We start from the raw sequence: 21269 nt of genomic DNA on the forward strand, positions 1-21269 counted from the left end.
AGAAGCGTCTCAGTACGCGAGTAAACACGGAATAGAGCAGAGGAGCGTCTCGTTTCGAGGCATCGGCACGAAAAACCGTCCTGAAAATGAGTTTTTGTTACTGTTTTTCTTTTTAGCTATGTGTGTGCGCCTCGCAGCGGCGTGAGTCACAGAGCTGTTCGCGTTTTATCAGCAACAGAGCGATAAATAGTGCTAGCCTGGACGCTTGTAGTCGGGGAGCTAGTTTTTTTTTTAACTAGTTAGCATCGATGAGGGCACCCAGCCTCGCCCTCAGTGCTGCAAACAAGACTGACCAGCTGGTACTGAGTTAGTTACCGGGCGGTCTGTGGGAGAAAGAAACCAGCAGAATGACAGGTGAGTGAAACAGTGAAGCAGTCTTGTGACAGCGCTAGTATTTGTTTTGTTGAAATGTGAAAGTAACTCCTCGGTTTACTCAGATGATGTCCTGCTGGATGTTCCTGTTATCCGGCAGCTGTACCACTGGGACTGTGGCTTAGCCTGCTCCAGGATGGTCCTCAAGTAAGAGCACATCAAGGTTTTTACCTTCCGAAGTCATGTTTTTGTTACACTATGTACTGTAGCTGCCATACAGACTGCAGTGCTTACTGTACTGCCTGTCAGCAGGCTCTTTTCTGAATTGCAAATCAAAGGTGCCTTGGCATTGTGTGAGGGATTCACACTCTGGTTGTCTGAATGTGTAGGTACCTCCACCCTGTCAGCGATGATGAGTTTCAGAGGGCGTGCTGGGATCTGAAGCTGACAGAAAGTGTGTGGACTATCGACCTGGCCTACCTCATGTGCCATCTAGGAATCAAACACTGCTTTTGTACACAGACTCTGGGTGTAGATAAGGGCTTTAAAAACCAGGTACGTAGTCCAAACTAACAGTGTAATTCTAACCAGTTTTGAACATTTTGATAGTTACCTATGATTGTGTCTTGATGATGTTTTGTTGTTGTTTACAGTCCTTTTACAAGAAGCATTTTGATACTGAAGAAAACAGAGTGAATGAGCTCTTCCTTAAAGCGGAGAGCAAAGGTGTGGTGGTGAAGAAATGGTGAGCTTCCTGTTGATGTTAATTTACCCGCCTACTTTTTTCAGTACCTTAAAATAAATATATGACCTCAGTTGTGTGTGCCTTCTCACAGTTCTGTGTCAGTTCAGGAAATCCAGTCTCATCTGGAGCAGGGCCACGTTGCCATAGTGCTGGTCAATGCTGTGGTGTTGACATGTGAACTGTGCTCCCAGCCTGTCAAATACTGCTGCTTCATGCCCGTGGGTCAGAAGTGTTTCTGCAGGAAGCCGGACTATCAGGGTCACTTTGTGGTTGTGTGTGGCTTCAACAGAACCACTAGCTCCATCTTCTACAATAACCCAGCGTATTCTGACCGTGAGTATACTTGTATTTCTACTTCTACCATAACTGTAAGTAAAATTAATCTGTGGTATGTAAGAGACCGTCTTAGTAAATGTGAATCCTCCTTCTTAGCCTTACCTGTCATGACACTGCTCGTTGTGTGGAAGTTATTGTAGAAAAGCTGCCAGAGAAGTGGATGGCTCAAGGTTTGCAGGTGATCTGCTAGATTGAACTAGAGTTTAATATTCCACACAAATCCATACTGGGTGCACAAAATGTGCTCACTGGTGTTTTGAGCACCACAAGTAACTGCTGCCTGATTCCATTCACTTAAAAAGAAAAAAATCTCAAAGGCCGGTATCTCCAAAAGTCTTCATGTCACACTGGAATTATCAGGATGGCCATCATCCTGCTGTTGCCTCACAGCAAGAAGGTCCCCACCTGTTTACTGTATACTTTGCCCTGTTGCAGATGGTCAAGAGACCAATTTGAAAGCAGAAGAAAATAGATGGATGGATGAATAGCACTAAAGCAAAATTCTCTTAATTTGAGTTCTGTGAGCTGTTCTTTTTAAGGAATCCTCAGAAATAAAATATATATGATACAATTTAAATAAAACCTACTGTTAGGCTTAGACTAAGAAAGCTTAAATTTTGGCACACAGCGATAGAGTCGACCCTTAAACAGCAGCTGCTCTGCTTTCGGGTTTGGTGTAATGCCACTTTTTGTTGCAGCTGTTTTCAGTCATCGTGTGATTCGTGAACGTCAATGTTTCCATTAACATTAACAAACCTTGCTTGGTTCCATGTCACCGCATGAGCTGAACCCCTCACATTGTGAATGACAGAAATGCAGAAAAAAAGCTATGTTTAAAACAGATAAACCTCTAAACGGCGGACTTTATTTGCGGGGCAGCTGTGCTCTCTTTTCTTTCTCCTCCTTAGTAGTGACAGAGTCAATTCAAGCTGGTAGCACAAGTTTATGCTGCCTGGCTTGATTTTCAGTGGTGCATTTGTGCAGTTTCTGGAGTTAGAAATGGTTCATGTTTCACAAGTCATTGTTTTTTTCCATAAGCAAGCCTCTGTTGATCAGAGGCTTATTTGTTGTTTCATATGAATGGAGTCGTGCATGAGAAAGGTGAACACTTACTTAAGGTCCACTCTCGTATTGCTTCAGCATCGACAACATAATATATTCAGACCCAGCACTAATCCGAAGTAATTCTAATGAATCCAGAGGGAGCCACGAGGGTGTGGATCAAATTTCATGGTAATCCAGCAGGTGTTGAGACATTATGTATAAACACCATGGCTGGTGGTATTTACTGTATGGGCACCAGCGAGTTTTATAGCAGTCCATGAACATTGCCATCTATAGAGCTAACAGTGGGAGGCAGACCCAGAGTGCACTTTTTGAGCAGCTTATTTATAAATGTGTTTTTATTTATTTAACTTGGAGCTGACAGATCTGTGTGTGTGTATTTTTAGGGGTGTGCTGCACCAGCGTCAATAACTTTGAGGAAGCTCGACGCAGCTATGGGACAGACGAGGATATCCTGTTCGTGTTTAAAGAGAGTTGATGGATTTGGATTTTTGTCATTATAGGAATATCAAAATGCTGCAGATCCCCAGTCTAATGACACCTCCTCCTGTCTGCTGTCACAGATCCCCCTTTTGCAGGCTTTTTTCCTCCGGTGCCAAAAAGCCTGCTCACATATATACATGTACTGTATATGCCAACACTACTTAACCTTTGAATGATTCACCCTGGGAAGAATTAGGAATCCAGGATGGATCCTTTTATTTCTGTTTTTGTGATGAACAGATATTTCAGATTCATCTTATTGTCAATGTGGACGTTTTTACTGACTGCAGTTGTACTGGAATCTCACACTGAGTGTACAGACTTGCACAACTGTGGCAGAACTGCGGGAAACATGAGCAAGAGTAGAATTTACCAGGAAATTGTGTGCACATAATTCAGGGCCGATGTTGATAATACTTGGAGTGTTCATTTCTTTGTTCTGCTCAGTGTTAATGTGAAGCTGCTCATCCGCCCCCCCTCCAGCCTCGCCTCTACCTGCCTTTTAAAAATCCTCCCGACTCACCGCATTTTAATCAGACGATTCTGTAAACAGGGAAATACAGGAAGCAAGTCACGAGAGTATCAGGTAATTAATGCTCTAAATTGTGACTCAAATGATGAAGCAAGTTCAATGCAATACTCCATAGATGTATGGAACTCATGGACACTCAGCTCGGACGTGATGAAACGTGACTTCACCGGATTCAATTGCTTCACTGGAAAAGCAGCTCCGCATGCGTCCTGTGCCTTTGGGGAATGTGCTGGATACATGGATGCGTTAGGACTAGGATAAGTCATTTTGGTTTGTAAATGAAGACGAGGTCATTTCCTCATTGTCACGGAGTTTTATTTTTAACTTACATGTTTTTGCACTACACTTTCATACCAGACACGATTATGTTATTTAAATTATATTGCTTTTCCGAATCAAGGAAAAGTGGGTCCTGTCTGGTTGTGCTTCTGGATGAAAACCACAAGTTTTATTTTTTTATTCAGTATAGATAGCGCTTTTATTATATGTTGTGATTAAAACATTTGAACAGCCTTGTTGTTTTCGTCTGCTTTATATAGGTTTAATAGTGAACTCATACCTTAAACCTCATGTTATAGGTCAAATCTTATATAAACAACATCAAGTGCTGTGTAGTTGGGACACTGTTTAAAAGGGAATTAAAAAGATTTGCTGTTGCCTGCACTCCAGCGTCGTCTCCGCACCTAAACAGAAAAATGAGTACGGTCAGGCATCTGTGACCACAGTGTACCCATCTTCAGATAGCTGCTTCCAACAAGATAACACGCCAGCTCACAAAGCTCAGATCATCTCAAGCAGGTTTCTTGAGCATCAGTTTGCTTTATTCCGATCATTTCCACAATCACCAGACCTAAATCTAGTACAGCACCTGTTTGATGTGGTGGAACTGGAGATTCACAACAACTGAGGCTACTGAATCGATGTGAACCAAAATCTCAAAGGAATGTTTATTGTATTCAAATAAGGATGTTAGCATGTCTAGTTGAACTAGACTGGTCTAAACACTCCATTTCCAGTCACTTCTCTTTTGCTTTGTATGATGTCAGTAGGAGGATTGAAACAAACAATTTCTTTCAGAGGACGAACTGAATTGAGACCCAGTATTAGATTAAAAAAAAGTATTGTTTTAAGCCATTAAATACTACTGGTGGTTCCAGTAGAGTACAATGGCAAAAATATGGAAGTGAAAATGTGCACAACCCATAAACCCCATAAATTATGTCTACTGTGATTTTCCATCTCAGGCCTACTTCTCACCCAGATAACTTCCTTAAGAAGATTTATGTGTTCATTCTGAATGAAATTATAAGAATCAGTTGTTTGAAACAGGGAACCACTTTTTCTAAACCATTAAAAAGTACTTCTAATACTTCTAGTACTGCTGCATTTCAACCCTGCTGGTGCTTTTCCCCTTGTTAGCTGTCTGCCACAGGAGAGCTGCGGGCTACAACGCCAATTCAAAAGCCAGTGTGGCCTGTAGGAAAATGTCTGTTACAGCCAATGATTTAAAAGGTGATTTGAAACACCAGGTTCATAGGTGATCTTTAATTCAGCAATGTTTCAGTTTAACAGTTCAAATGAGAACAGGACAAAGGTTTGACTTGAATGTTTTTTATCACATTAAATGATAGAAATCAGTCAGTCTGACAGACGTGATCTTTGTGTCAAATTAAATCTGAACTAAGCATGTTTCCTGCTGCAATAGGCTATAATAAATGTGCACTATTTGTAGAATATGTTCTACTCTTTTACTATTTTGGGTTTGAAGTCATGCTGAACAGCTTTGGCAAGTTGTTCTGCGTACTCAGCATACCGTCCAGTCATCTGCAAAGAAAAAGACACTGAAGAAGTCAGTCAAGGTTGCAAAAAATAGCTGAAGTGAATATACAACCATCCAGTCATTGTGCATAATTTACCTGGAGAATTGGAGGATGCACATATACGTGTGGTAGCAGCGGACATACAGACATGTTTGAATTCTGCATACATATAATCTTTTTGTGCCACTCATTCATTACATTCAAGGATTTCTGAGGGAAATATTGTTCGTCTCATCTTTGTTTTTGGAATAATACGATCAGAGATTTTAAATGAAACTTTATTTCTAATCAAAATTTCTAACATTTTAAAAGGTTACAATTTGTTAAATTTACCTTGAAACTCCACTTGTCACTTATTTGTCTATTCAGGTTGAGATCCATTTCTACCACGAGCAGCCCATCCCGGGTCCTAGAGAGGCCTGGCGTGCGACTGCCGTCGGGAGCTGCCACGTAACTGGACCCATAAAAATGTCCAAAGTCGTGGTGAGCTGAAAAAGCCAAGAAAATTGAGCTAAATCAGAGTCAAAATGTAGTTATTTGAAAAAGTGATTTGAAGTTTTGATATTTAAAAAATTAAAACATGATTTTTTTCTTCATAAAAAATTATTTTTATTCAAGTCCAAAAACTGCACACAAAAAAAAAACACTTTTTCAAATCAATAAAATTTTTGACCCTGATTTAGCTCCATGCAAGAACACCAAATCATTTTCTCTTCTGTTCATTAAGGACACCTTAAATAATTAACTCCCTCAGGCAGAATTAGCTTCATCCGCTTCACCATACAGTCATTTTTTGATAACACCATATGAAGAGATACGTGCATACATCCTGGGACTTAAGAAAATAAAACCTTTACCTTTTTTCCCATCACCAGACGTGAATTCACTTTTGAAATGTTCCTGTAGAAAAGATTATTTTTGGCATGATTTCATATTTTGTCATTCATCACAAATATGTTGGAATGATTCCTGCAAACTTACTGTCCCAACACGGTTAATGGCACACGTAAAACAGTGGTTAGCGATTGCTGCATTTCTGGCCTCTATAGACCACATGGGTTCACTGCAGAGAAGAAACAATATTATCATCGCATTATTTAGATATACTATGTAATAATGGTAGCGGCATGTCAATGATAACATTGCTTCAACCTGAATTCAGGGTCTAGGTATGGCAATCTGAGTATTTAATCTAACCTTTTTCTGAACGTAGGAATATGGATGACTAAAGCACATTATCAGTTACCACAATACCTGGATCACAAGGGCTGTCTGCACCATAGAAAGCTTACTGTTCCACTATTATTTTTGCATTTTCTTAGCTTACCACTGGTACCATGTGCCAGCAAAACAATACTGGACACCATGGACATGGGGAGGGGGGGGGGCTCCCTTACCTCAGAGCTCCAACTGTAGCCGAGGGGTTAAAGATGATCTCAGCTCCATTCATGCTGTACATGAACCAATTGAGTGGATGATGACGGCCGTAGCAAATATTCACAGCAATCTTCCCAAACTGTGTCTGGAACACTGTGTGGCCAGTGTTGCCCTCCATGTAATATGTAGACTGAGTAGAAAACACGAGACAATGACAACAGCAGTTTTTCAGTTCCTGCACAGCCACAGTGGATCGTTTAGATCACTCACCTCATTAAAGTCCCCGATCCTGGGAATGTGGTTCTTCCTGCTCTTTCCCAGCACGTTTCCAGAGTTGGAGATGACCACCGCCGTGTTCCACAGGGTGCCGTGTAACTCCTCTCTCTCCAGAATCGGTGAAACTATGACCATGTTGTACTTTTTGGCCAGCTAATTGTAGAATTGCAGAACTGTTAGGTTTGCAGTCCCCAACGTATTAACCACGCTGCAGCAAAGCTCTACAATCTCACCTCTTGGCAGAAGCGTGTGGTGTTTCCTTCTTCAGCAGACTCTGCGAACTCTGTCCATGGTTCTTTCTCACGGGTGCAGAACGCAAAGGGCATGGCTGATAACGAAAGAAACAAAAACCCCAGTCTCTGTTGGTACCTATTCTGTATGTTTGTTGGATAGGTTTAGAATTCTTGCACATGGACACTCACTCCAGGTCTCCTGAAAGCAGACAATGTTTACACCACACATGGCTGCTACCTCAACCATTTCACCAATTCGGCTGTGCATGGCACTGATCTGTGAAGGGAGAGCAGTGATAAAATATTAACACCAGTCACTTCTACCAATGAAATGGAGCAATATTATTCATGGTATTGATGCTTTTCGTCAGGTAAATTATTTAAGCAGATACATGTTGAATACTTCTCTTGAACAATGTACATGAAGAGTTTTACAGAAAGTCATTCAGTCACCTTACAGCTTCCTGTCTGTATCTCTCTGCTAATGTACCTCAACAGGTTTGGTACATGTGGTCTTCTGGTTAGTACTGTAGTGTGTAACTAGTAACCTGATCCAGGACGGGGGCATCAGTGGGCAGAACAATGTGGTGCTGAATGAGTCCCACTCGGATGTTTCTGGGTGGCCTGAGTTGTTCCTGTGCCGCATCAAACTTATATCCTTTAAGCTCAAAGTCTCGCTCAGAAGCAGCTTCCACAGCACAGGCTGAGAGGTCCAGCTTCCTGTAAGACAGTGTTCAGAAAATAAAGCATTGTTCTTTTTGTGTTTCAGGTCTTTGCTTTGAGAAAGAAATTAAATAAATCTTTGAAACAAAATAAATGAATAAATACATTATTATCAGAGAAAGAAAGGGTACGTTAGCTGGCGGCAGCTTTTCAAGAACTCCTTGATCACAATGACAGAGCTCCTGAAGTCCCCTGCAGAGATGTGGGCAACCATCTTTTCAGGCACTTGAGCAAGTAGGCATTCATGGTATAGAGGCTTGAGAGGACTGAGAGCAAGTGGGAGTACTTGTCTGGCCTGACAAGATCACAAACTGAACTGTCTGGACTCATTTTAGGTTTTTCTCAGTGGCAGTGACAGGGAGACTAGTAAAAATCAGGTACTTTTTATGTAAATGACATGATACTTTTTTGATGATCTGAAAAAGAAGACTCGGAGTTATTGATGCGCATGTTTAGTTTTTTAGTATTTAATGTTGTAAATGAACAATAAAGTCTTCAAATGCGGAGAAGATGAAGAGATAAGCATACTTACACTGTAGAGTTGCATGGCCTGCTTGGACACAGAAACTGCACATATAGTTAAGTCCATATATATTTGGACAGTGACACAAGTTTTGTTTTTTAACCTTTTACTGAAAAATCTTACTTTTATAGTTATATAATGGACATGGGCATAATGTGTAGACTCGCTGCTTTCATTTTTAGGGTAGCCAGATATAAATTGAATGAAGGGTTTAGGAGTTTCAGCTCCTTAACATGTGCCACCCTTTTTTGACTCAAAGGCTACATCATTATCAATAAAGCAGATAAAAGGCCAGGAGTTGATTTGAGGTGTGGTGCTTGCATTTGGAAGATTTTGCTGTGAACAGACAACGTGGACAAAGTAGCTCTCCATGCAAATGAAACAAGCCAACCTTAAGCTGTGAAAACAGGAAAAGAAAACATCCAAGAAATTGCTACAGTATTAGGAGAGGCAGAATCTACAGTTTGGTCCATCCTGAGAAAGAAAGAAAGCACCATTAAACTCATCAATGCAAAAACACCGCACACCCATGGAAGACAACAGCGGTGGATGATCGCAGATTCATTTTCATGGTGATGAGAAACCCCTTCACAACAGCCAACCAAGTGAACAACACTGCTGTCCTGCAGCTTTTAGATGCATCCCTACTCCAACACAGCTGAATCAAATGGTTGGATTACTCTTCAGCATGCCATCAAGTTTGGGAAAGGCCTGATAACAAGTCATTCGTTTGATTCAGATGTGTCAGAACAAGGATGCGTCTAAAAGCTGCAGGACAGTAGCTCTCGAGGATTGGAGTTGGACACCCCTGATCTAAAGTGTACTAAAAAAAAGCGTAAATTAAGGCCATCATTGCCATCAAGAGGTTTTCAACCAAGTATTAGAAATGAGCATTTTATTTTCAGTTATTGAATTTGTCCAGTTACTTTTGAGCCCCTGAAATGAAGGGCTTGTGTTAAAAAATGCTTTACTTCCTCACATTTTTATGCAATTGTTTTATTCAACCCAGTGAATTAAAGCTGAAAGTCCGAGTTGTTTCATTTAAAATTCATTGTGGGTAATTTACCGAACCAAAATTAGAAAAAAGTTGTCTCTGTCCAAATATTTATGGACCTAACTGTATGTAGGGTTTTTTAGTCTATACATTTATCAAACCTGTCTCTGTGCTGGCTGTAAGTTATCCTTCAGCTTGATCAAAGTCCACTGAGCAGAATAATAATTTACCAGGAACCAGAACAACAAAGAAGGAAACATAAAGAGAAACGGGAAAGCCCAATACTTCCTTTAGTAAATTTAAAAGAAATGCAGTATAAGTACAACAACTCACTTTGTCTCCTTCCCAAATAAGATGCGTTTCACCTCCACCAACTCGGCCTCTGGCAGATGGGACTCCAGAGATTTCTCCAGAGATTCAAACTCACATGCGGACATCTCTGCAGGTTTCTGTTGGTTTTGCAGCTCAACAGCAGAAGCAGCAGTATTTAATGGGATACTCTCGTTATATAATCCTTAGTGATTTCGAAAGAGTAGAGGAGCCCCCAGCTGTGGTTTGTGGAAGCCGGTCATTGACCTGAGACACGGCACTGCTGGCTGTGGCATTTGTGTTGAGCTGCAGATTAACCGAAGAGTTTGCTTGAATAATAAATGTGTTACCAAACTTAGGAGCAGGCTGAGCAGTAGCTATACTCTTCAATATTTCCACATCCTTCTGTAACAGCAAAATGAGAACAAATTTAAGTTTGCTGATTGATATTTAATATCAGTTTTTTCATTTTTCTCCTTGCAGCACAGCAAATCAAAATAATTACTCACAAAAAAAAATCGGTGTAGAAAATGGCTTTAAAACACTGGGCGTGATTGTCATGTGCATCTCTGTGTTCTATTGGATGCTGATGCTGCACAAGAGTTTAAATAAATCAGTGAGTAAAAGTTAAAATCCCATCCAAATAGCTCAACAGTCCACAATCTGTATAATCAAAAAATACATTCAAAGAACCTAAATTATATCTAGAGATTATATTGATCGTAAAATGGCTTTTTTCAGGATCATATACATTATATATTTTAGATTGCGACTAATGATCTTTTGACATATATATGTTTCTTTAATGTTGCAGCGTCTGCTGATTTTAATGTAGATCATCTGGAAAATAATAAGTAAATAAAGATTCGAAATAAATGGACTGGAATATTAAAGAACAAATATCCATCCATCCATCCATTCGCTTCCGCTTATCCTTTTCAGGGTCGCGGGGGGGGCGCTGGAGCCTATCCCAGCTGTCATAGGGCGAAAGGCGGGGTACACCCTGGACAGGTTGCCAGTCTGTCGCAGGGCTAACACATAGGGACAGACAACCATTCACACTCACATTCACTTGCACATTCACACCTAGTGACAATTTGGATTAATCAATTAACCTATCCCCACAAGCTGCATGTCTTTGGACATGCAGCTTAAAGAACAAATATTTACCTCCAAATTTATAAAAGTATCATTACACTGAAATACTTAAAGTGCAAGTATATTAAACCCGTACTTAAGTAAACTGCTAAAGGTACTCAGTTACATTCCTACTGGTCCTATCCATGTGCTAATCCAGGGGTGTCAAAGTCATTTAACATTGCGGTCCACTTTGACTTTAAGTGGAGCCAGACCAGTGAAACTCCCCTTGCTGTCAGTGTAAAGAAGTTACATAGTTAACGGTTTTTCTACATGATAAAGAAAAAGCTTCTATGATAAAGAAAGAAATCAGTGTTTAAGATTTGGCCAAAAGTGTTTGATACGAAAAATAGGTTTTGGCCACTAAGAATTTGTTTTAGAGAATGGAGTCTAGTGTTTTAGCAATTCAGAAAAATTGTAATAGCTGTCATTAGTTCATTTGTTCTCAATAGCCAACATATTTCAAGGAAACTGAAATTGAATGAGTTGTTTTAAATGTAGCAAAAATTTAAAAACAAAGAAAGAATACATGTTTCTGGTTTATCAGAGTCATGTTGTAATGTGGGCAAGGCTTTGGGAAGTAGGGTTGCTGAGAGAACTACAGCACCCCCTGGTGGATGGTAAAGGCAACCCAGATAGCAAGACGACATTGAATTGATGTTGATTTTTCATCCGATCCGTCGTTATGGTTGAAATGCCAATGTTGTAACAACATTGAAATACCGTGGTAAACCGACGGTCTTACTATAGGGACGTTGTAATGATGTTGATTTACCTTTGTTTTTTTGTCATTGATATTTGATCTTTTTGTAGTCGACCAGGTGACAACAACAACATCGAGAAAACGTCTATTTATAGTTTACCATCATTCGGCGCCGGTCACCATCAAAAAGCCATCGATTTGTAGTTGAGCGTTAAATTGCATTGCAACTGAGCGGGTATAAAGTACCGGAGAAAGTAAAAAATTTTTGTTCTTTTGTTATCAATGATTTTGGTCTAGTTCACCAGCTTTAAAAAATCGTGTCGACGTGCAATTTATGTATAGTTGACCGGGAGCAGCGATCACTTGGACTATTCCGCAGCACCCCTCTCAGTGGTACATCCCTCCAGGTAACCATTGTCTTGTACAGTAGAGCGGGACATTAGATTTACTTTCAGCGGAATTGACCGGAGAAGGGGCATCAGTTCATGCACTGCACTGGCCTGCACCACGATTAGTAGAAGGTAAGAATGAATGAATTTTTTTCTATTCGTTATTTTGACGGTTGTATTTGAATAACAGTAAAAAACTCGTTAATGTAAAGTTTCGGACAAAATGTTTGAGCCCGAAATTGTGTCTACTTTCATCTTACAATCCGGCAACAAATAAAGTGCACTGCGAACAAAGTCTATCAACAAAGAAAACATTTCGTTTCATACTTTTCCGTGATATTCCCTTACAAAGCTAGCTTTAACGCTTCGAGGGTTCCTTTGTTCTTGCCATCGCCTCGGCGCTTGACCCAGACTTTCGCTCTGTAGTTGCTTTTTAGCATACTACTACAAAAAATTGTAAATCTGTGATATATGATTGATAAACGTAAAGGTAACTGTATAAATGTGTTCAATGACTTTGTTACTTTTAATGATTGGAGAGCACCCGCTTCAATTCGCACTCAATTCAAACTTTAGTTGCACGCTCACCTAACTTGCGTTTGCACCTTTTGTCCACACGTAAACTGCGTTTTCGTTAACTGAAAACTGAGATTTTTAAAGACGCCTGCTGGGGTGGATATTTTTCGAAAACTCCGTTTCAGCATTTACGTGTGGACGAGGAAAACGGAGAAAACGCAGCAAAGGTGTGCGCCTAATTTGATGTCACACTGTACGCCACGTTTTTGTCTCGGTGCCATGAATTCCTACAATGGCAAACTTAGACAAAATACTGTTAATTTTATTATTTTCAGTGTTTAAATGCTTACATATACACACGCAGTTACTGTCCCTTCACACACAGGACTCGGTTCAGCTTCTATAAGCCGTCTTTGTATCTAGTTTTCCCTCTTTATTGACATTGTGCCCTATTTTTCCTCTTTTTTCAGATCTGATTTGGTAACTTCCATCAATAAGTAAGAAACTCACGTCCTTAAATAAATTCCTAGTGTTAAACAATTTGCTTATTTGGCTATTTCCAAATATAGCACTATTTGTTTAATCTGATATACACTGACAATGACATCACGCTGGTCAAGGAGGCGCAAATTACGGAAAATGGTTGAGGCAGCAGAGTCAGATATACTCAGGCACTTTAAAGAGATGGTTGCTGAAAAACATAACCAAAACGGCAATGCACAAGTTAAAGTTAAGCGACCGCAGGTTGCGGAAGAGTCTGGTGTGTCCCACTGTTGTCACCCAGGTATAGACAGTCAAGTATTTACCAGTCGCTATGAGCAGATTTCAGAAGTATGTGAGACCTATGTATCACCCGACAAGGATAATGACTGTGACCGCAGTTTTCCCCCCCAGCCCACTGACAGCAGGCATCATAATGCCCCGCCCAGCTTCCGGCACCTTTCGCCACTCCGGCAAAACACACAAAACGACACAGCTTTGCGATCTCCCCAGCATGCAGAGTCAGATGTCGAGGACTTCTTTATAGATGGTATGCTTTTAAAGCTGAATCACAATGTCATTGTGCTCTTATCTTCAAAACACCAGTTTATACTCCTGAATGTCATCTTGTTGTGATTTTTTTTTTTTTTTTTTTTTTTTTTTTTTTTTTTTGTGAGGCCACTATTACAAGGCAAGTTCGAAAATCTTGGAATTTCACATTTTACATGGTATAAATTGTAAATGGCCTATATTTGTACAGCGCTTTAACTAGTCCCTAAGTACCCCAAAGCGCTTTACACATTCAGTCATCCACCCATTCACACACAATTCACACACTGGTGATGGCAGCTACATATAGAAATATCAAATATATGTGACATGCAAAAACTAGCAAACACTTTTAGCAGTTAGAACAACTTATACTTGAATGCAGAATGTTACACCATCACTTATGGATCTATTAGTTTTTCCCCTCTCACTGCTTAAGCCATTAATCTTTCTAGAATTGTTCTTTGAAACAGATGCGACCTCACAAAAGATGTTAACGATGCTGTCAGACCTGACCAGAGCAGTTAACGAACTCCGTGAGGAGGTCAGAGCCATCCGCCATCCCTGCTGCAATGAATCGGTAGATGCTGGGGTACTGCCTCTGGATTTGCCCTTGCACAACATTGAGGAGCTAAACAATGCAGAGGCAGCTCTTCAATCACAAGAAGCAAATAAGGCAATGGTAAGTATATAAAGGTTATGTACACTTTGTAACTATAAAGTGTAATAGCTGTCAGATGTGATTTAAATATTGATTATACACACAAGCACTTGCATGCACATTTAGGACATGAGACACGCTAATTCCATCTCTTAAAATGTGTCTATAGGTGAGACGCTTTGCCTTGATTGGAGGGACCACACTGGAGGTGCGAGTCCGCCATGTAATGGCTTATGCCATTACAAACGAGCTGGCCTCGGTACTAAACTGGGCAGGGAAAAAAACCAAGGACCACACAAAGCAAAAAAGGGCATTTAAAGATACAGCGCTGTGCAGATGCATATTTGGTAAGTTTTACTGTTTATTGTAGTTTTATGAGCCTAAAGTGAACAATAAAGGGATCAATTGATCTGCTGGGTGTGTTTCACATTTCCTATGTCCGGTTTTTGCTATATTACTTTGTCTTTCTTAATAACAAGACTTTCATGTCCGGTTAATCTGGAGATGGAGTCTTTGGTCTTTGGCTTGTTTAGTCCTCGGGTTGTAGTTTTTACAGCCCGAGGACCCAATGTTTATTTTGTTTTAAAGGATACACGGCACACCATGCTAAGACTTATCACTTTTTCCGCTCATAGCTCTTTGGGAATCAAATGTGGCAGATTTACGCCTGGTGACTTTCAGGTTTATCAGCCTAGGAGTTTACATACTTTCTCCCCGCTGAAGACAGTTAACAAGAGCTTATTCATGTGCTCTAATTCACTTTTGTGCGTGTGTGTGTGTATTTTTGTCCTAGATGGCCTGACGCAGCAGTTAGGGGCAAACTCTATGTCCGAGTTTGTCTTTGCACAAGCAGTGCAGAAATGGCTCCGATACGCCCCAGATCGTTTGGGTGGTGCAGGACGCACATCATGCATCCCCATCCCAGAGTAAAAAATTACAAACTTCTGTGAAACATATAAATGTAAATAGGAAACTGTCTTTTAATAAAGTATTTAGCAAACAAAACTATTGACCTTTTTTTTGTTTAGTTTTTTTTTCTGTGTTACATCACATGCAATGCTTTGTTATTTTAGGATATTAATATTGACATGATACATTGTGAGACATTTTTATATATATATATATATATATATATATATATATATATATATATATATATATATATATATATATATATATATATATATATATATATATATATATATATATATATATATATATATATATATATATATATATATATATATATATAAATAAAAATGTCTCACAATGTATCATGTCAATATTAATATCCTATATGGGTGTCCAATTTGAGAAATAAGTACAGTACAAAAACAAGTACAATTATGTGTTTAGGTGGTTTAAGTATTGATGGAAACATGCAGTAGTTTAGTATTGGTTAAAATACCTATAAAGAAATGTAGATTTCCAGTCATGATTTAATTGTTGTTTTAATAAAAAGCAACTGTGCGAAAGAGGTGGAAAATCAACACCATAGCTCAACAGTGTTTCAATATCAGAATCTGACATTGTTTCATTGTCAACAGTATTAGAAAATATAACGTCGAATCAATGTCAGGTTTCAACATTGATTCAACATCAAAACCTGACGTTTCAACATTAAAAAAGGGTGCAAGAATGACGTTAGGTCAACGTCACACCTCAACGTTGATTCAATGACATCGCCTGATATTGACTCAATATTGTTTCAATGTTTCCTTGCTATCTGGGAACGCACAGCAGGAAAACGGGGTACAACGTTTTTTTTTTAATTAGCAAGACATCCTTTCATGGACAAACATTGTGTTTTTAATTAGATTGTTCTATACTTATTTTAAGGACCATAATCACAGATGAAAACATGCATTGTAGATTTACACTTAAATGTTTATGTAAATCTTTTTTATATTCATGTTGAGAGCGCACCTTCCACATCCTGTGGAAGTAACCCCACCATCTAACACGTTCCCGCAGCTGTGTGCATGACTGAAAATCAGTTTAGTTCAATTTCTTTCGTTCCCTTGAGTTTTCCTAATGAACACAGCAAGCAAGTCCTCAATGCAGGCAAATCCAATCACATCATCATTAATTCTTTGGCAGTGCAGTATTAGCAGGGAGCGCGCAGACTGTAATACACCGCAGTTAGATTTCTGGTAAAGAAAAACCTGAGACAATTTTTCCATCAGTAATTCATTAAGCGCACTTATTCTGTTTGATTTCATTTTTATATTATCTTTTTTTTTTTTATTTAGCGCAAAGAAAAGTTTAACGCCAACTTGCAGAAAGTAGCGAAAGTTTAATCCAAGTGGTTCAAATTTCAAAAAATCCAAAAGGCAAAATGCAGGAAAAGAGGGAGGGAAAACTGTGGGAAAGGATTCAGACTAAATACACAATATGGAGAATATAAGGTGCAGGTGAACGAAATCTGACAATAAGCAGGGCGGGAAGAGAACAAAGGCAGGAAGTCAAGAAAATAGCAAGGAAACAGCTCTCAAAATATATCAGAAAGTCACTGAAAGATGGACAAAAAGGAACTCACACAGACAGGCAGGAAGCCACAAAAGACATGAGGAAAAGGAAAATGCTTAGAAACACAAGAAACTAGGAAGATACACAGCAGCTCATACTTCTAATTTACCTCTCATTCTGGTTACAGTAACAATTTAATGCAGAAATATAAAATCTCAAAATGTAACTTATTCTATTGAACTTCTTCAATATTGACTATTATTAACTAAAAAGAAATCATCCACTTTAGCTCAGTTAAAATAGAAATATAGCAAAGTATTCAGATTTATACATATAAATTGACAGTGTTAAATTTAGTGGCTCTTGCTGTTTGCAGGAATGTTTTTGGTCTGAGGCATCCGTCTCTTTCTAGTCTTTCTGTCTGGCTCTTTGTCAGTCAGCCTCTTCAGCAGTTCTACAACAGAAGCAATGACAAACCACATGAGGTAACTTTATGTTTGTTTTGTAGCATTTTCACAATGGCAGGAATGGGTTTGTCCAGCAGGAGGCCTCAGAGAGCCACTTCCACAGCCCCGATGTTATTCTTATCATTAATATTATTTTATTGTTACCTGTTAATTCAGGATGACTTTGACTGTTGTTGTTCTGAAGGGAGACATATTTCTGACCTCCAGCCTCATGGTCTCCTGAGGAAGCACAAGAAGTCACGGGCATGCTTTCAAGCATAGGTAAAATCATACTTTACATTCAGCTTTCAAAAAATTAGGATGGCAACATGCATTTCATTCACGATACCCCTGAAAGCACCAGAATTAGTTTGTCCTGCCACTTATCATCATTACATCAATATATTTGGAATCTAATTATTTAGACCAGACACTGATAACATAATTAGGTTTTGAAAATGCTTTTATAATCTGGGTGTTTGTTCCTCTGAAGTCCTGCTGATGGATGGACCAGACGGACTCACGGCAGACTCGCAGGAGGACGTAGTAGTGTCTGGCTACCAGCACACTGCTGGCCAGAGCCAAATTGTGCTGCTTGGCTGCCAGGTTCATCACTTTACCACTGCTGTCCATCAGGTCCACACAATCTGCAGGAAGAATTTTGTTGCTTTTAGAATTTGTATAAGAACAATTGAAAATGATCCAGCATTTCAGTCCAGTACCTTTGGAGTCCACACCAGCCCTCTCTTTCAAATGATTGAGGAAGTTTATCAGCTTACAGTTGAGATTGAACATTTCCATCCTGCCCTCTGCCAAGAAGTCATGCACATGCATTCACAAAAAATTTGGAACAAATGCTGTAAGGTGCAAAAAAACCCCAAAAAACCTGCATGCCTGCAAACCTTTAAGCCTGCATGTACAGTATTAACATGCCCAGAAACTTTACTAACCTCCAAACAAGACATTCACAAACATTTTTAGGTCCAGACTCCTGACAGCAGTTAAGCTCCAGTGATACTAGAGGTAGAAGAAGACTGGGCACAAAGTGGAACAATAAAAGCATTTTAGTGTTGTGGTCTGCACTTTTTCACACATCCACCGCCCTGAGAGAGTTAAACACACACACACACGCATGTTCCCTCATTTGCATCCACCTCTCCTCGCTCACAAAGCTTGAGTCTTTTAAAAGGATGAACAGGGGACTGTTTCTGCTTGTATCCATGGAGTCTCTACACACAGTGAGACCGGCACTCTGGGCTTAACAGCTGCATGGGCGGAGATGTCAGTATTGAAAAAAAAAAAAGCTGGCTTTATTGTTTCCCGCCACAGACTGGAACCCAACACCATTTGCACTTACAGTAACTGACTTATAAAGACAGATACACCGAGATTTCATTTTGGTACCACAGAGGAAGGATAGAAGTTTAAAATAACAAAATTCAAATAAACAGCCAACATCAATAAAAGATAAGTTCTATCATCTGTTCATTTCTGGTGTATAGTTACATTACAGACACTACTACACTCAATCAAAAGCAATGTGGAGTCTCTGTAGCTCAATCTGCCACATGAATGACTGATTCCTTAAAGCCTCTGTAATTAGTATTTTATAAAAGATCTTTTCCTACTGGCTACTTTCAGCTGCTACTTGTCATACCTCAGCTTTAGGTTTGAGTTCATTCATTTGCTAATGAATACCAGAACACACAACAATGATACCTGTTCAGAGACTTCATCATTTCTTCACTACCAGACACACTGGACCCACTACAGTTCGCTTACCGTCCAAATCGTTCCACAGACGATGCCATCTCTCATCTCCTCCACACATCACTCACTCACTTGGACACTAGAAGGGGGAATTATGTTAAAATGCTCTTCATAGACTACAGCTCTGCATTTAATACCATAATTCCCTCCACACTCACCACCAAGCTGGAGCATCTGGGACTCAGCTCATTTATGTGTCAGTGGATCTCCAACTTCCTAACTGGCAGACCACAGGCAGTAAGGATGGGCGGACATGTCTCAGCCTCCACCACTCTCAGCACTGGAGCCCCCCAGGGGTGTGTTCTGAGCCCCCTGCTGTACTCTTTGTACACATATGACTGTGTGGCCACTACCAGCTCCACCACCATCATCAAGTTTGCTGACGACACCGTCGTGGTGGGCCTGATCTCTGATAACAACGAGACGGCCTACCTGAAGGAGATTAGGAATCTGGAGAACTGGTGCCAGAGGAACAACCTCCTTCTAAACGTCAGTAAGACAAAGGAGCTGATAGTGGACTTCAGCACTAAGCAGGAGAGGAACTACCAGACCCCCGTCATCAACGAGTGCCCAGTGGAGAGAGTGGACAGCTTCAAATACCTCGGAGTTCACATCACGCAGGACCTGTCATGGTCCTGTCACATCAACACCGTGGTGAAAAAGGCCCGACAGCGTCTCTACCACCTCAGACGCTTGAGAGACTTCCAACTGCCCTCCAAGGTGCTCAGGAACTTTTACTCGTGCACCATAGAGAGCATCCTGGCGGGAAACATCTTAACCTGGTTCGGGAACAGCACCATGCAGGACAGACGAGCTCTACAGAGGGTTGTGCGGTCAGCTGAGCGCACCATCCGCTCCGAGCTCCCTGACCTGCACTCAATCTACAGCAGGCGGTGCTGGACCAAGGCCAGGAAGATCGTGAAGGACCTCAGCCATCCCAACAACGGACTGTTCTCTCTGTTGAGGTCAGGAAAGCGATTCCGCTCCCTGAAGACCAACACAGAGAGACTGAGGAGGAGCTTCTTCCCGCAGGCGATACGGTCTCTCAATCACACCACCACACAGTACTGACCCACACATATGGTTCTTACACACACACTGGACTTTCTGGACTTTGTTTTTGCACAACACTGGTCACTATATTCTTCATTTCCAGTTAATACTTGTACAGCTGCTGTTATTGTGTATATATTTATTTATATTTAGATTTCTTCATACATTCTTATATAGTTCTATATTGTGTATTTTGTTGTACAGTTATTTTATTTTCAACTTTAATTTATATATTTTATCTTATTCTTCCCAGTTAAATTTACCCTTCATTCTAATTTGTGTTGTACAGTTATTTCATTTTTAACCTTAATTTATATTTTATTCCTTCCTAGTTAAATTTACCCTTTTTAATTTTTCATATTTATTTCCTATCTTATTCATAGCCTTTTCCTTTTTTGTTTTCTTTAGGTCACGAGCAGTTGTCCAAGCATTTCACTACATATCGTACTGTGTATGACTGTGTACGTGACAAATAAAATTTGAATTTGAATTTGAATTTGAATTTGTTCAATACCTGTCCAAAAATAACTTAGATTTGCCCAGAAGCAAAAGTCATTTCCATTTCCCCATTACTAGGCTGTAGTATAAGAGACTGCAGAACCAGACTCACCTGGATTGATTACAAGAAGGCCTATGACTCAATGCTCCACACCTGGATCCTGGAATGCCTAGAACTATATAAGATCAACAGGACCCTAAGAGCCTTCATCAGGAACTCAATGGGGATGTGGCGGACAACACTGGAGGCCAAACTCAAGCCCATAGCACAAGTCACCATCAAGTGCGGGATCTACCAAGAAGATGCTCTGTCCCCACTGCTGTTCTGCATAGGCCTGAACCCCCTCGGTGAGATCATTAACAAGACTGGCTACGGATACCGACTACGGAACGGAGCAGTTGTCAGCCACCTCCTGTACATGGATGACATCAAGCTGTATGCCAAGAGTGAATGAGACATCGATTCATTGATCCACACTACCAGGCTATACAGCAATGACATCGGGATGTCATTCGGGCTGGAGAAGTGTAGTCGGATGGTAACAAAGAGAGGGAAGGTAGTCAGAACTGAGGGGATCGAGCTACCAGAAGGCAACATTGCAGACATAGAGGACAGTTACAAGTACCTGGGGATCCCACAGGCGAATGGGAACCATGAAGAGGCCGCTAGGAAAGCTGCAACCACCAAGTACCTGCAGAGGGTCAGGCAAGTCCTGAGGAGTCAGCTGAATGGTAAGAACAAGATCTGGGCTACCCCTGCTGGGGTAATAGGCTGGCCAAAGGAGGAGATAGAAGCCACTGACATCAAGAAAAGAAAGCTCCTTACCATGCATGGAGGGTTTCACCCCAAGTCCAGCACCCTGAGGCTGT

At 40.3% G+C, this 21269-nt stretch overlaps 4 protein-coding genes across 5 annotated transcripts; 2 read left to right on the forward strand and 2 right to left on the reverse strand.

Annotated features, from left to right (window-relative positions):
* gucd1 (guanylyl cyclase domain containing 1) lies at positions 1-3985 on the forward strand. Its single transcript, XM_086313405.1, has 6 exons — positions 1-354; positions 438-519; positions 702-867; positions 966-1057; positions 1149-1390; positions 2845-3985. The coding sequence occupies exons 1-6, from the start codon at positions 348-350 to the stop codon at positions 2934-2936; spliced, it is 681 nt and encodes a 226-aa protein (XP_086169531.1). The 5' UTR covers positions 1-347; the 3' UTR covers positions 2937-3985.
* A 927-nt stretch (positions 3986-4912) lies between these two features.
* Positions 4913-9905, reverse strand: upb1 (ureidopropionase, beta). The gene is made up of 10 exons (XM_086313403.1): positions 9753-9905; positions 7728-7899; positions 7369-7456; positions 7180-7274; positions 6941-7099; positions 6691-6860; positions 6275-6356; positions 6151-6193; positions 5627-5781; positions 4913-5297 (listed from the first exon to the last, which is right to left on the reverse strand). Exons 1-10 carry the CDS (start codon positions 9854-9856, stop codon positions 5214-5216), a joined length of 1152 nt encoding a protein of 383 aa, XP_086169529.1. The 5' UTR covers positions 9857-9905; the 3' UTR covers positions 4913-5213.
* Positions 9906-12060: 2155 nt separating this feature from the next.
* Positions 12061-15156, forward strand: LOC147316856 (uncharacterized). The gene is made up of 4 exons (XM_086312835.1): positions 12061-13503; positions 13976-14184; positions 14333-14510; positions 14957-15156. Exons 1-4 carry the CDS (start codon positions 13074-13076, stop codon positions 15091-15093), a joined length of 954 nt encoding a protein of 317 aa, XP_086168961.1. The 5' UTR covers positions 12061-13073; the 3' UTR covers positions 15094-15156.
* Positions 15157-16468: 1312 nt separating this feature from the next.
* Positions 16469-19416, reverse strand: c8h22orf15 (chromosome 8 C22orf15 homolog). Of its 2 annotated transcripts, XM_086312837.1 has the most exons (5): positions 18029-19416; positions 17801-17887; positions 17603-17725; positions 17244-17318; positions 16469-17086 (listed from the first exon to the last, which is right to left on the reverse strand). In XM_086312837.1, exons 1-5 carry the CDS (start codon positions 18051-18053, stop codon positions 16986-16988), a joined length of 411 nt encoding a protein of 136 aa, XP_086168963.1. In that variant the 5' UTR covers positions 18054-19416; the 3' UTR covers positions 16469-16985. The 2 variants fall into 2 exon arrangements, with proteins under 2 accessions (XP_086168963.1, XP_086168962.1); XM_086312836.1 differs by having other exon boundaries at positions 17603-17887.
* Between the last annotated feature and the right edge of the window lie 1853 nt (positions 19417-21269).

This window comes from Aulonocara sp. 'chitande type north' Nkhata Bay, linkage group LG12 (assembly GCF_057382095.1).
Source record: "Aulonocara sp. 'chitande type north' Nkhata Bay isolate Kocher_YH1m ecotype deep benthic linkage group LG12, A_spYH_male_GT1.1, whole genome shotgun sequence".
NCBI lineage: Eukaryota > Metazoa > Chordata > Actinopteri > Cichliformes > Cichlidae > Aulonocara > Aulonocara sp. 'chitande type north' Nkhata Bay.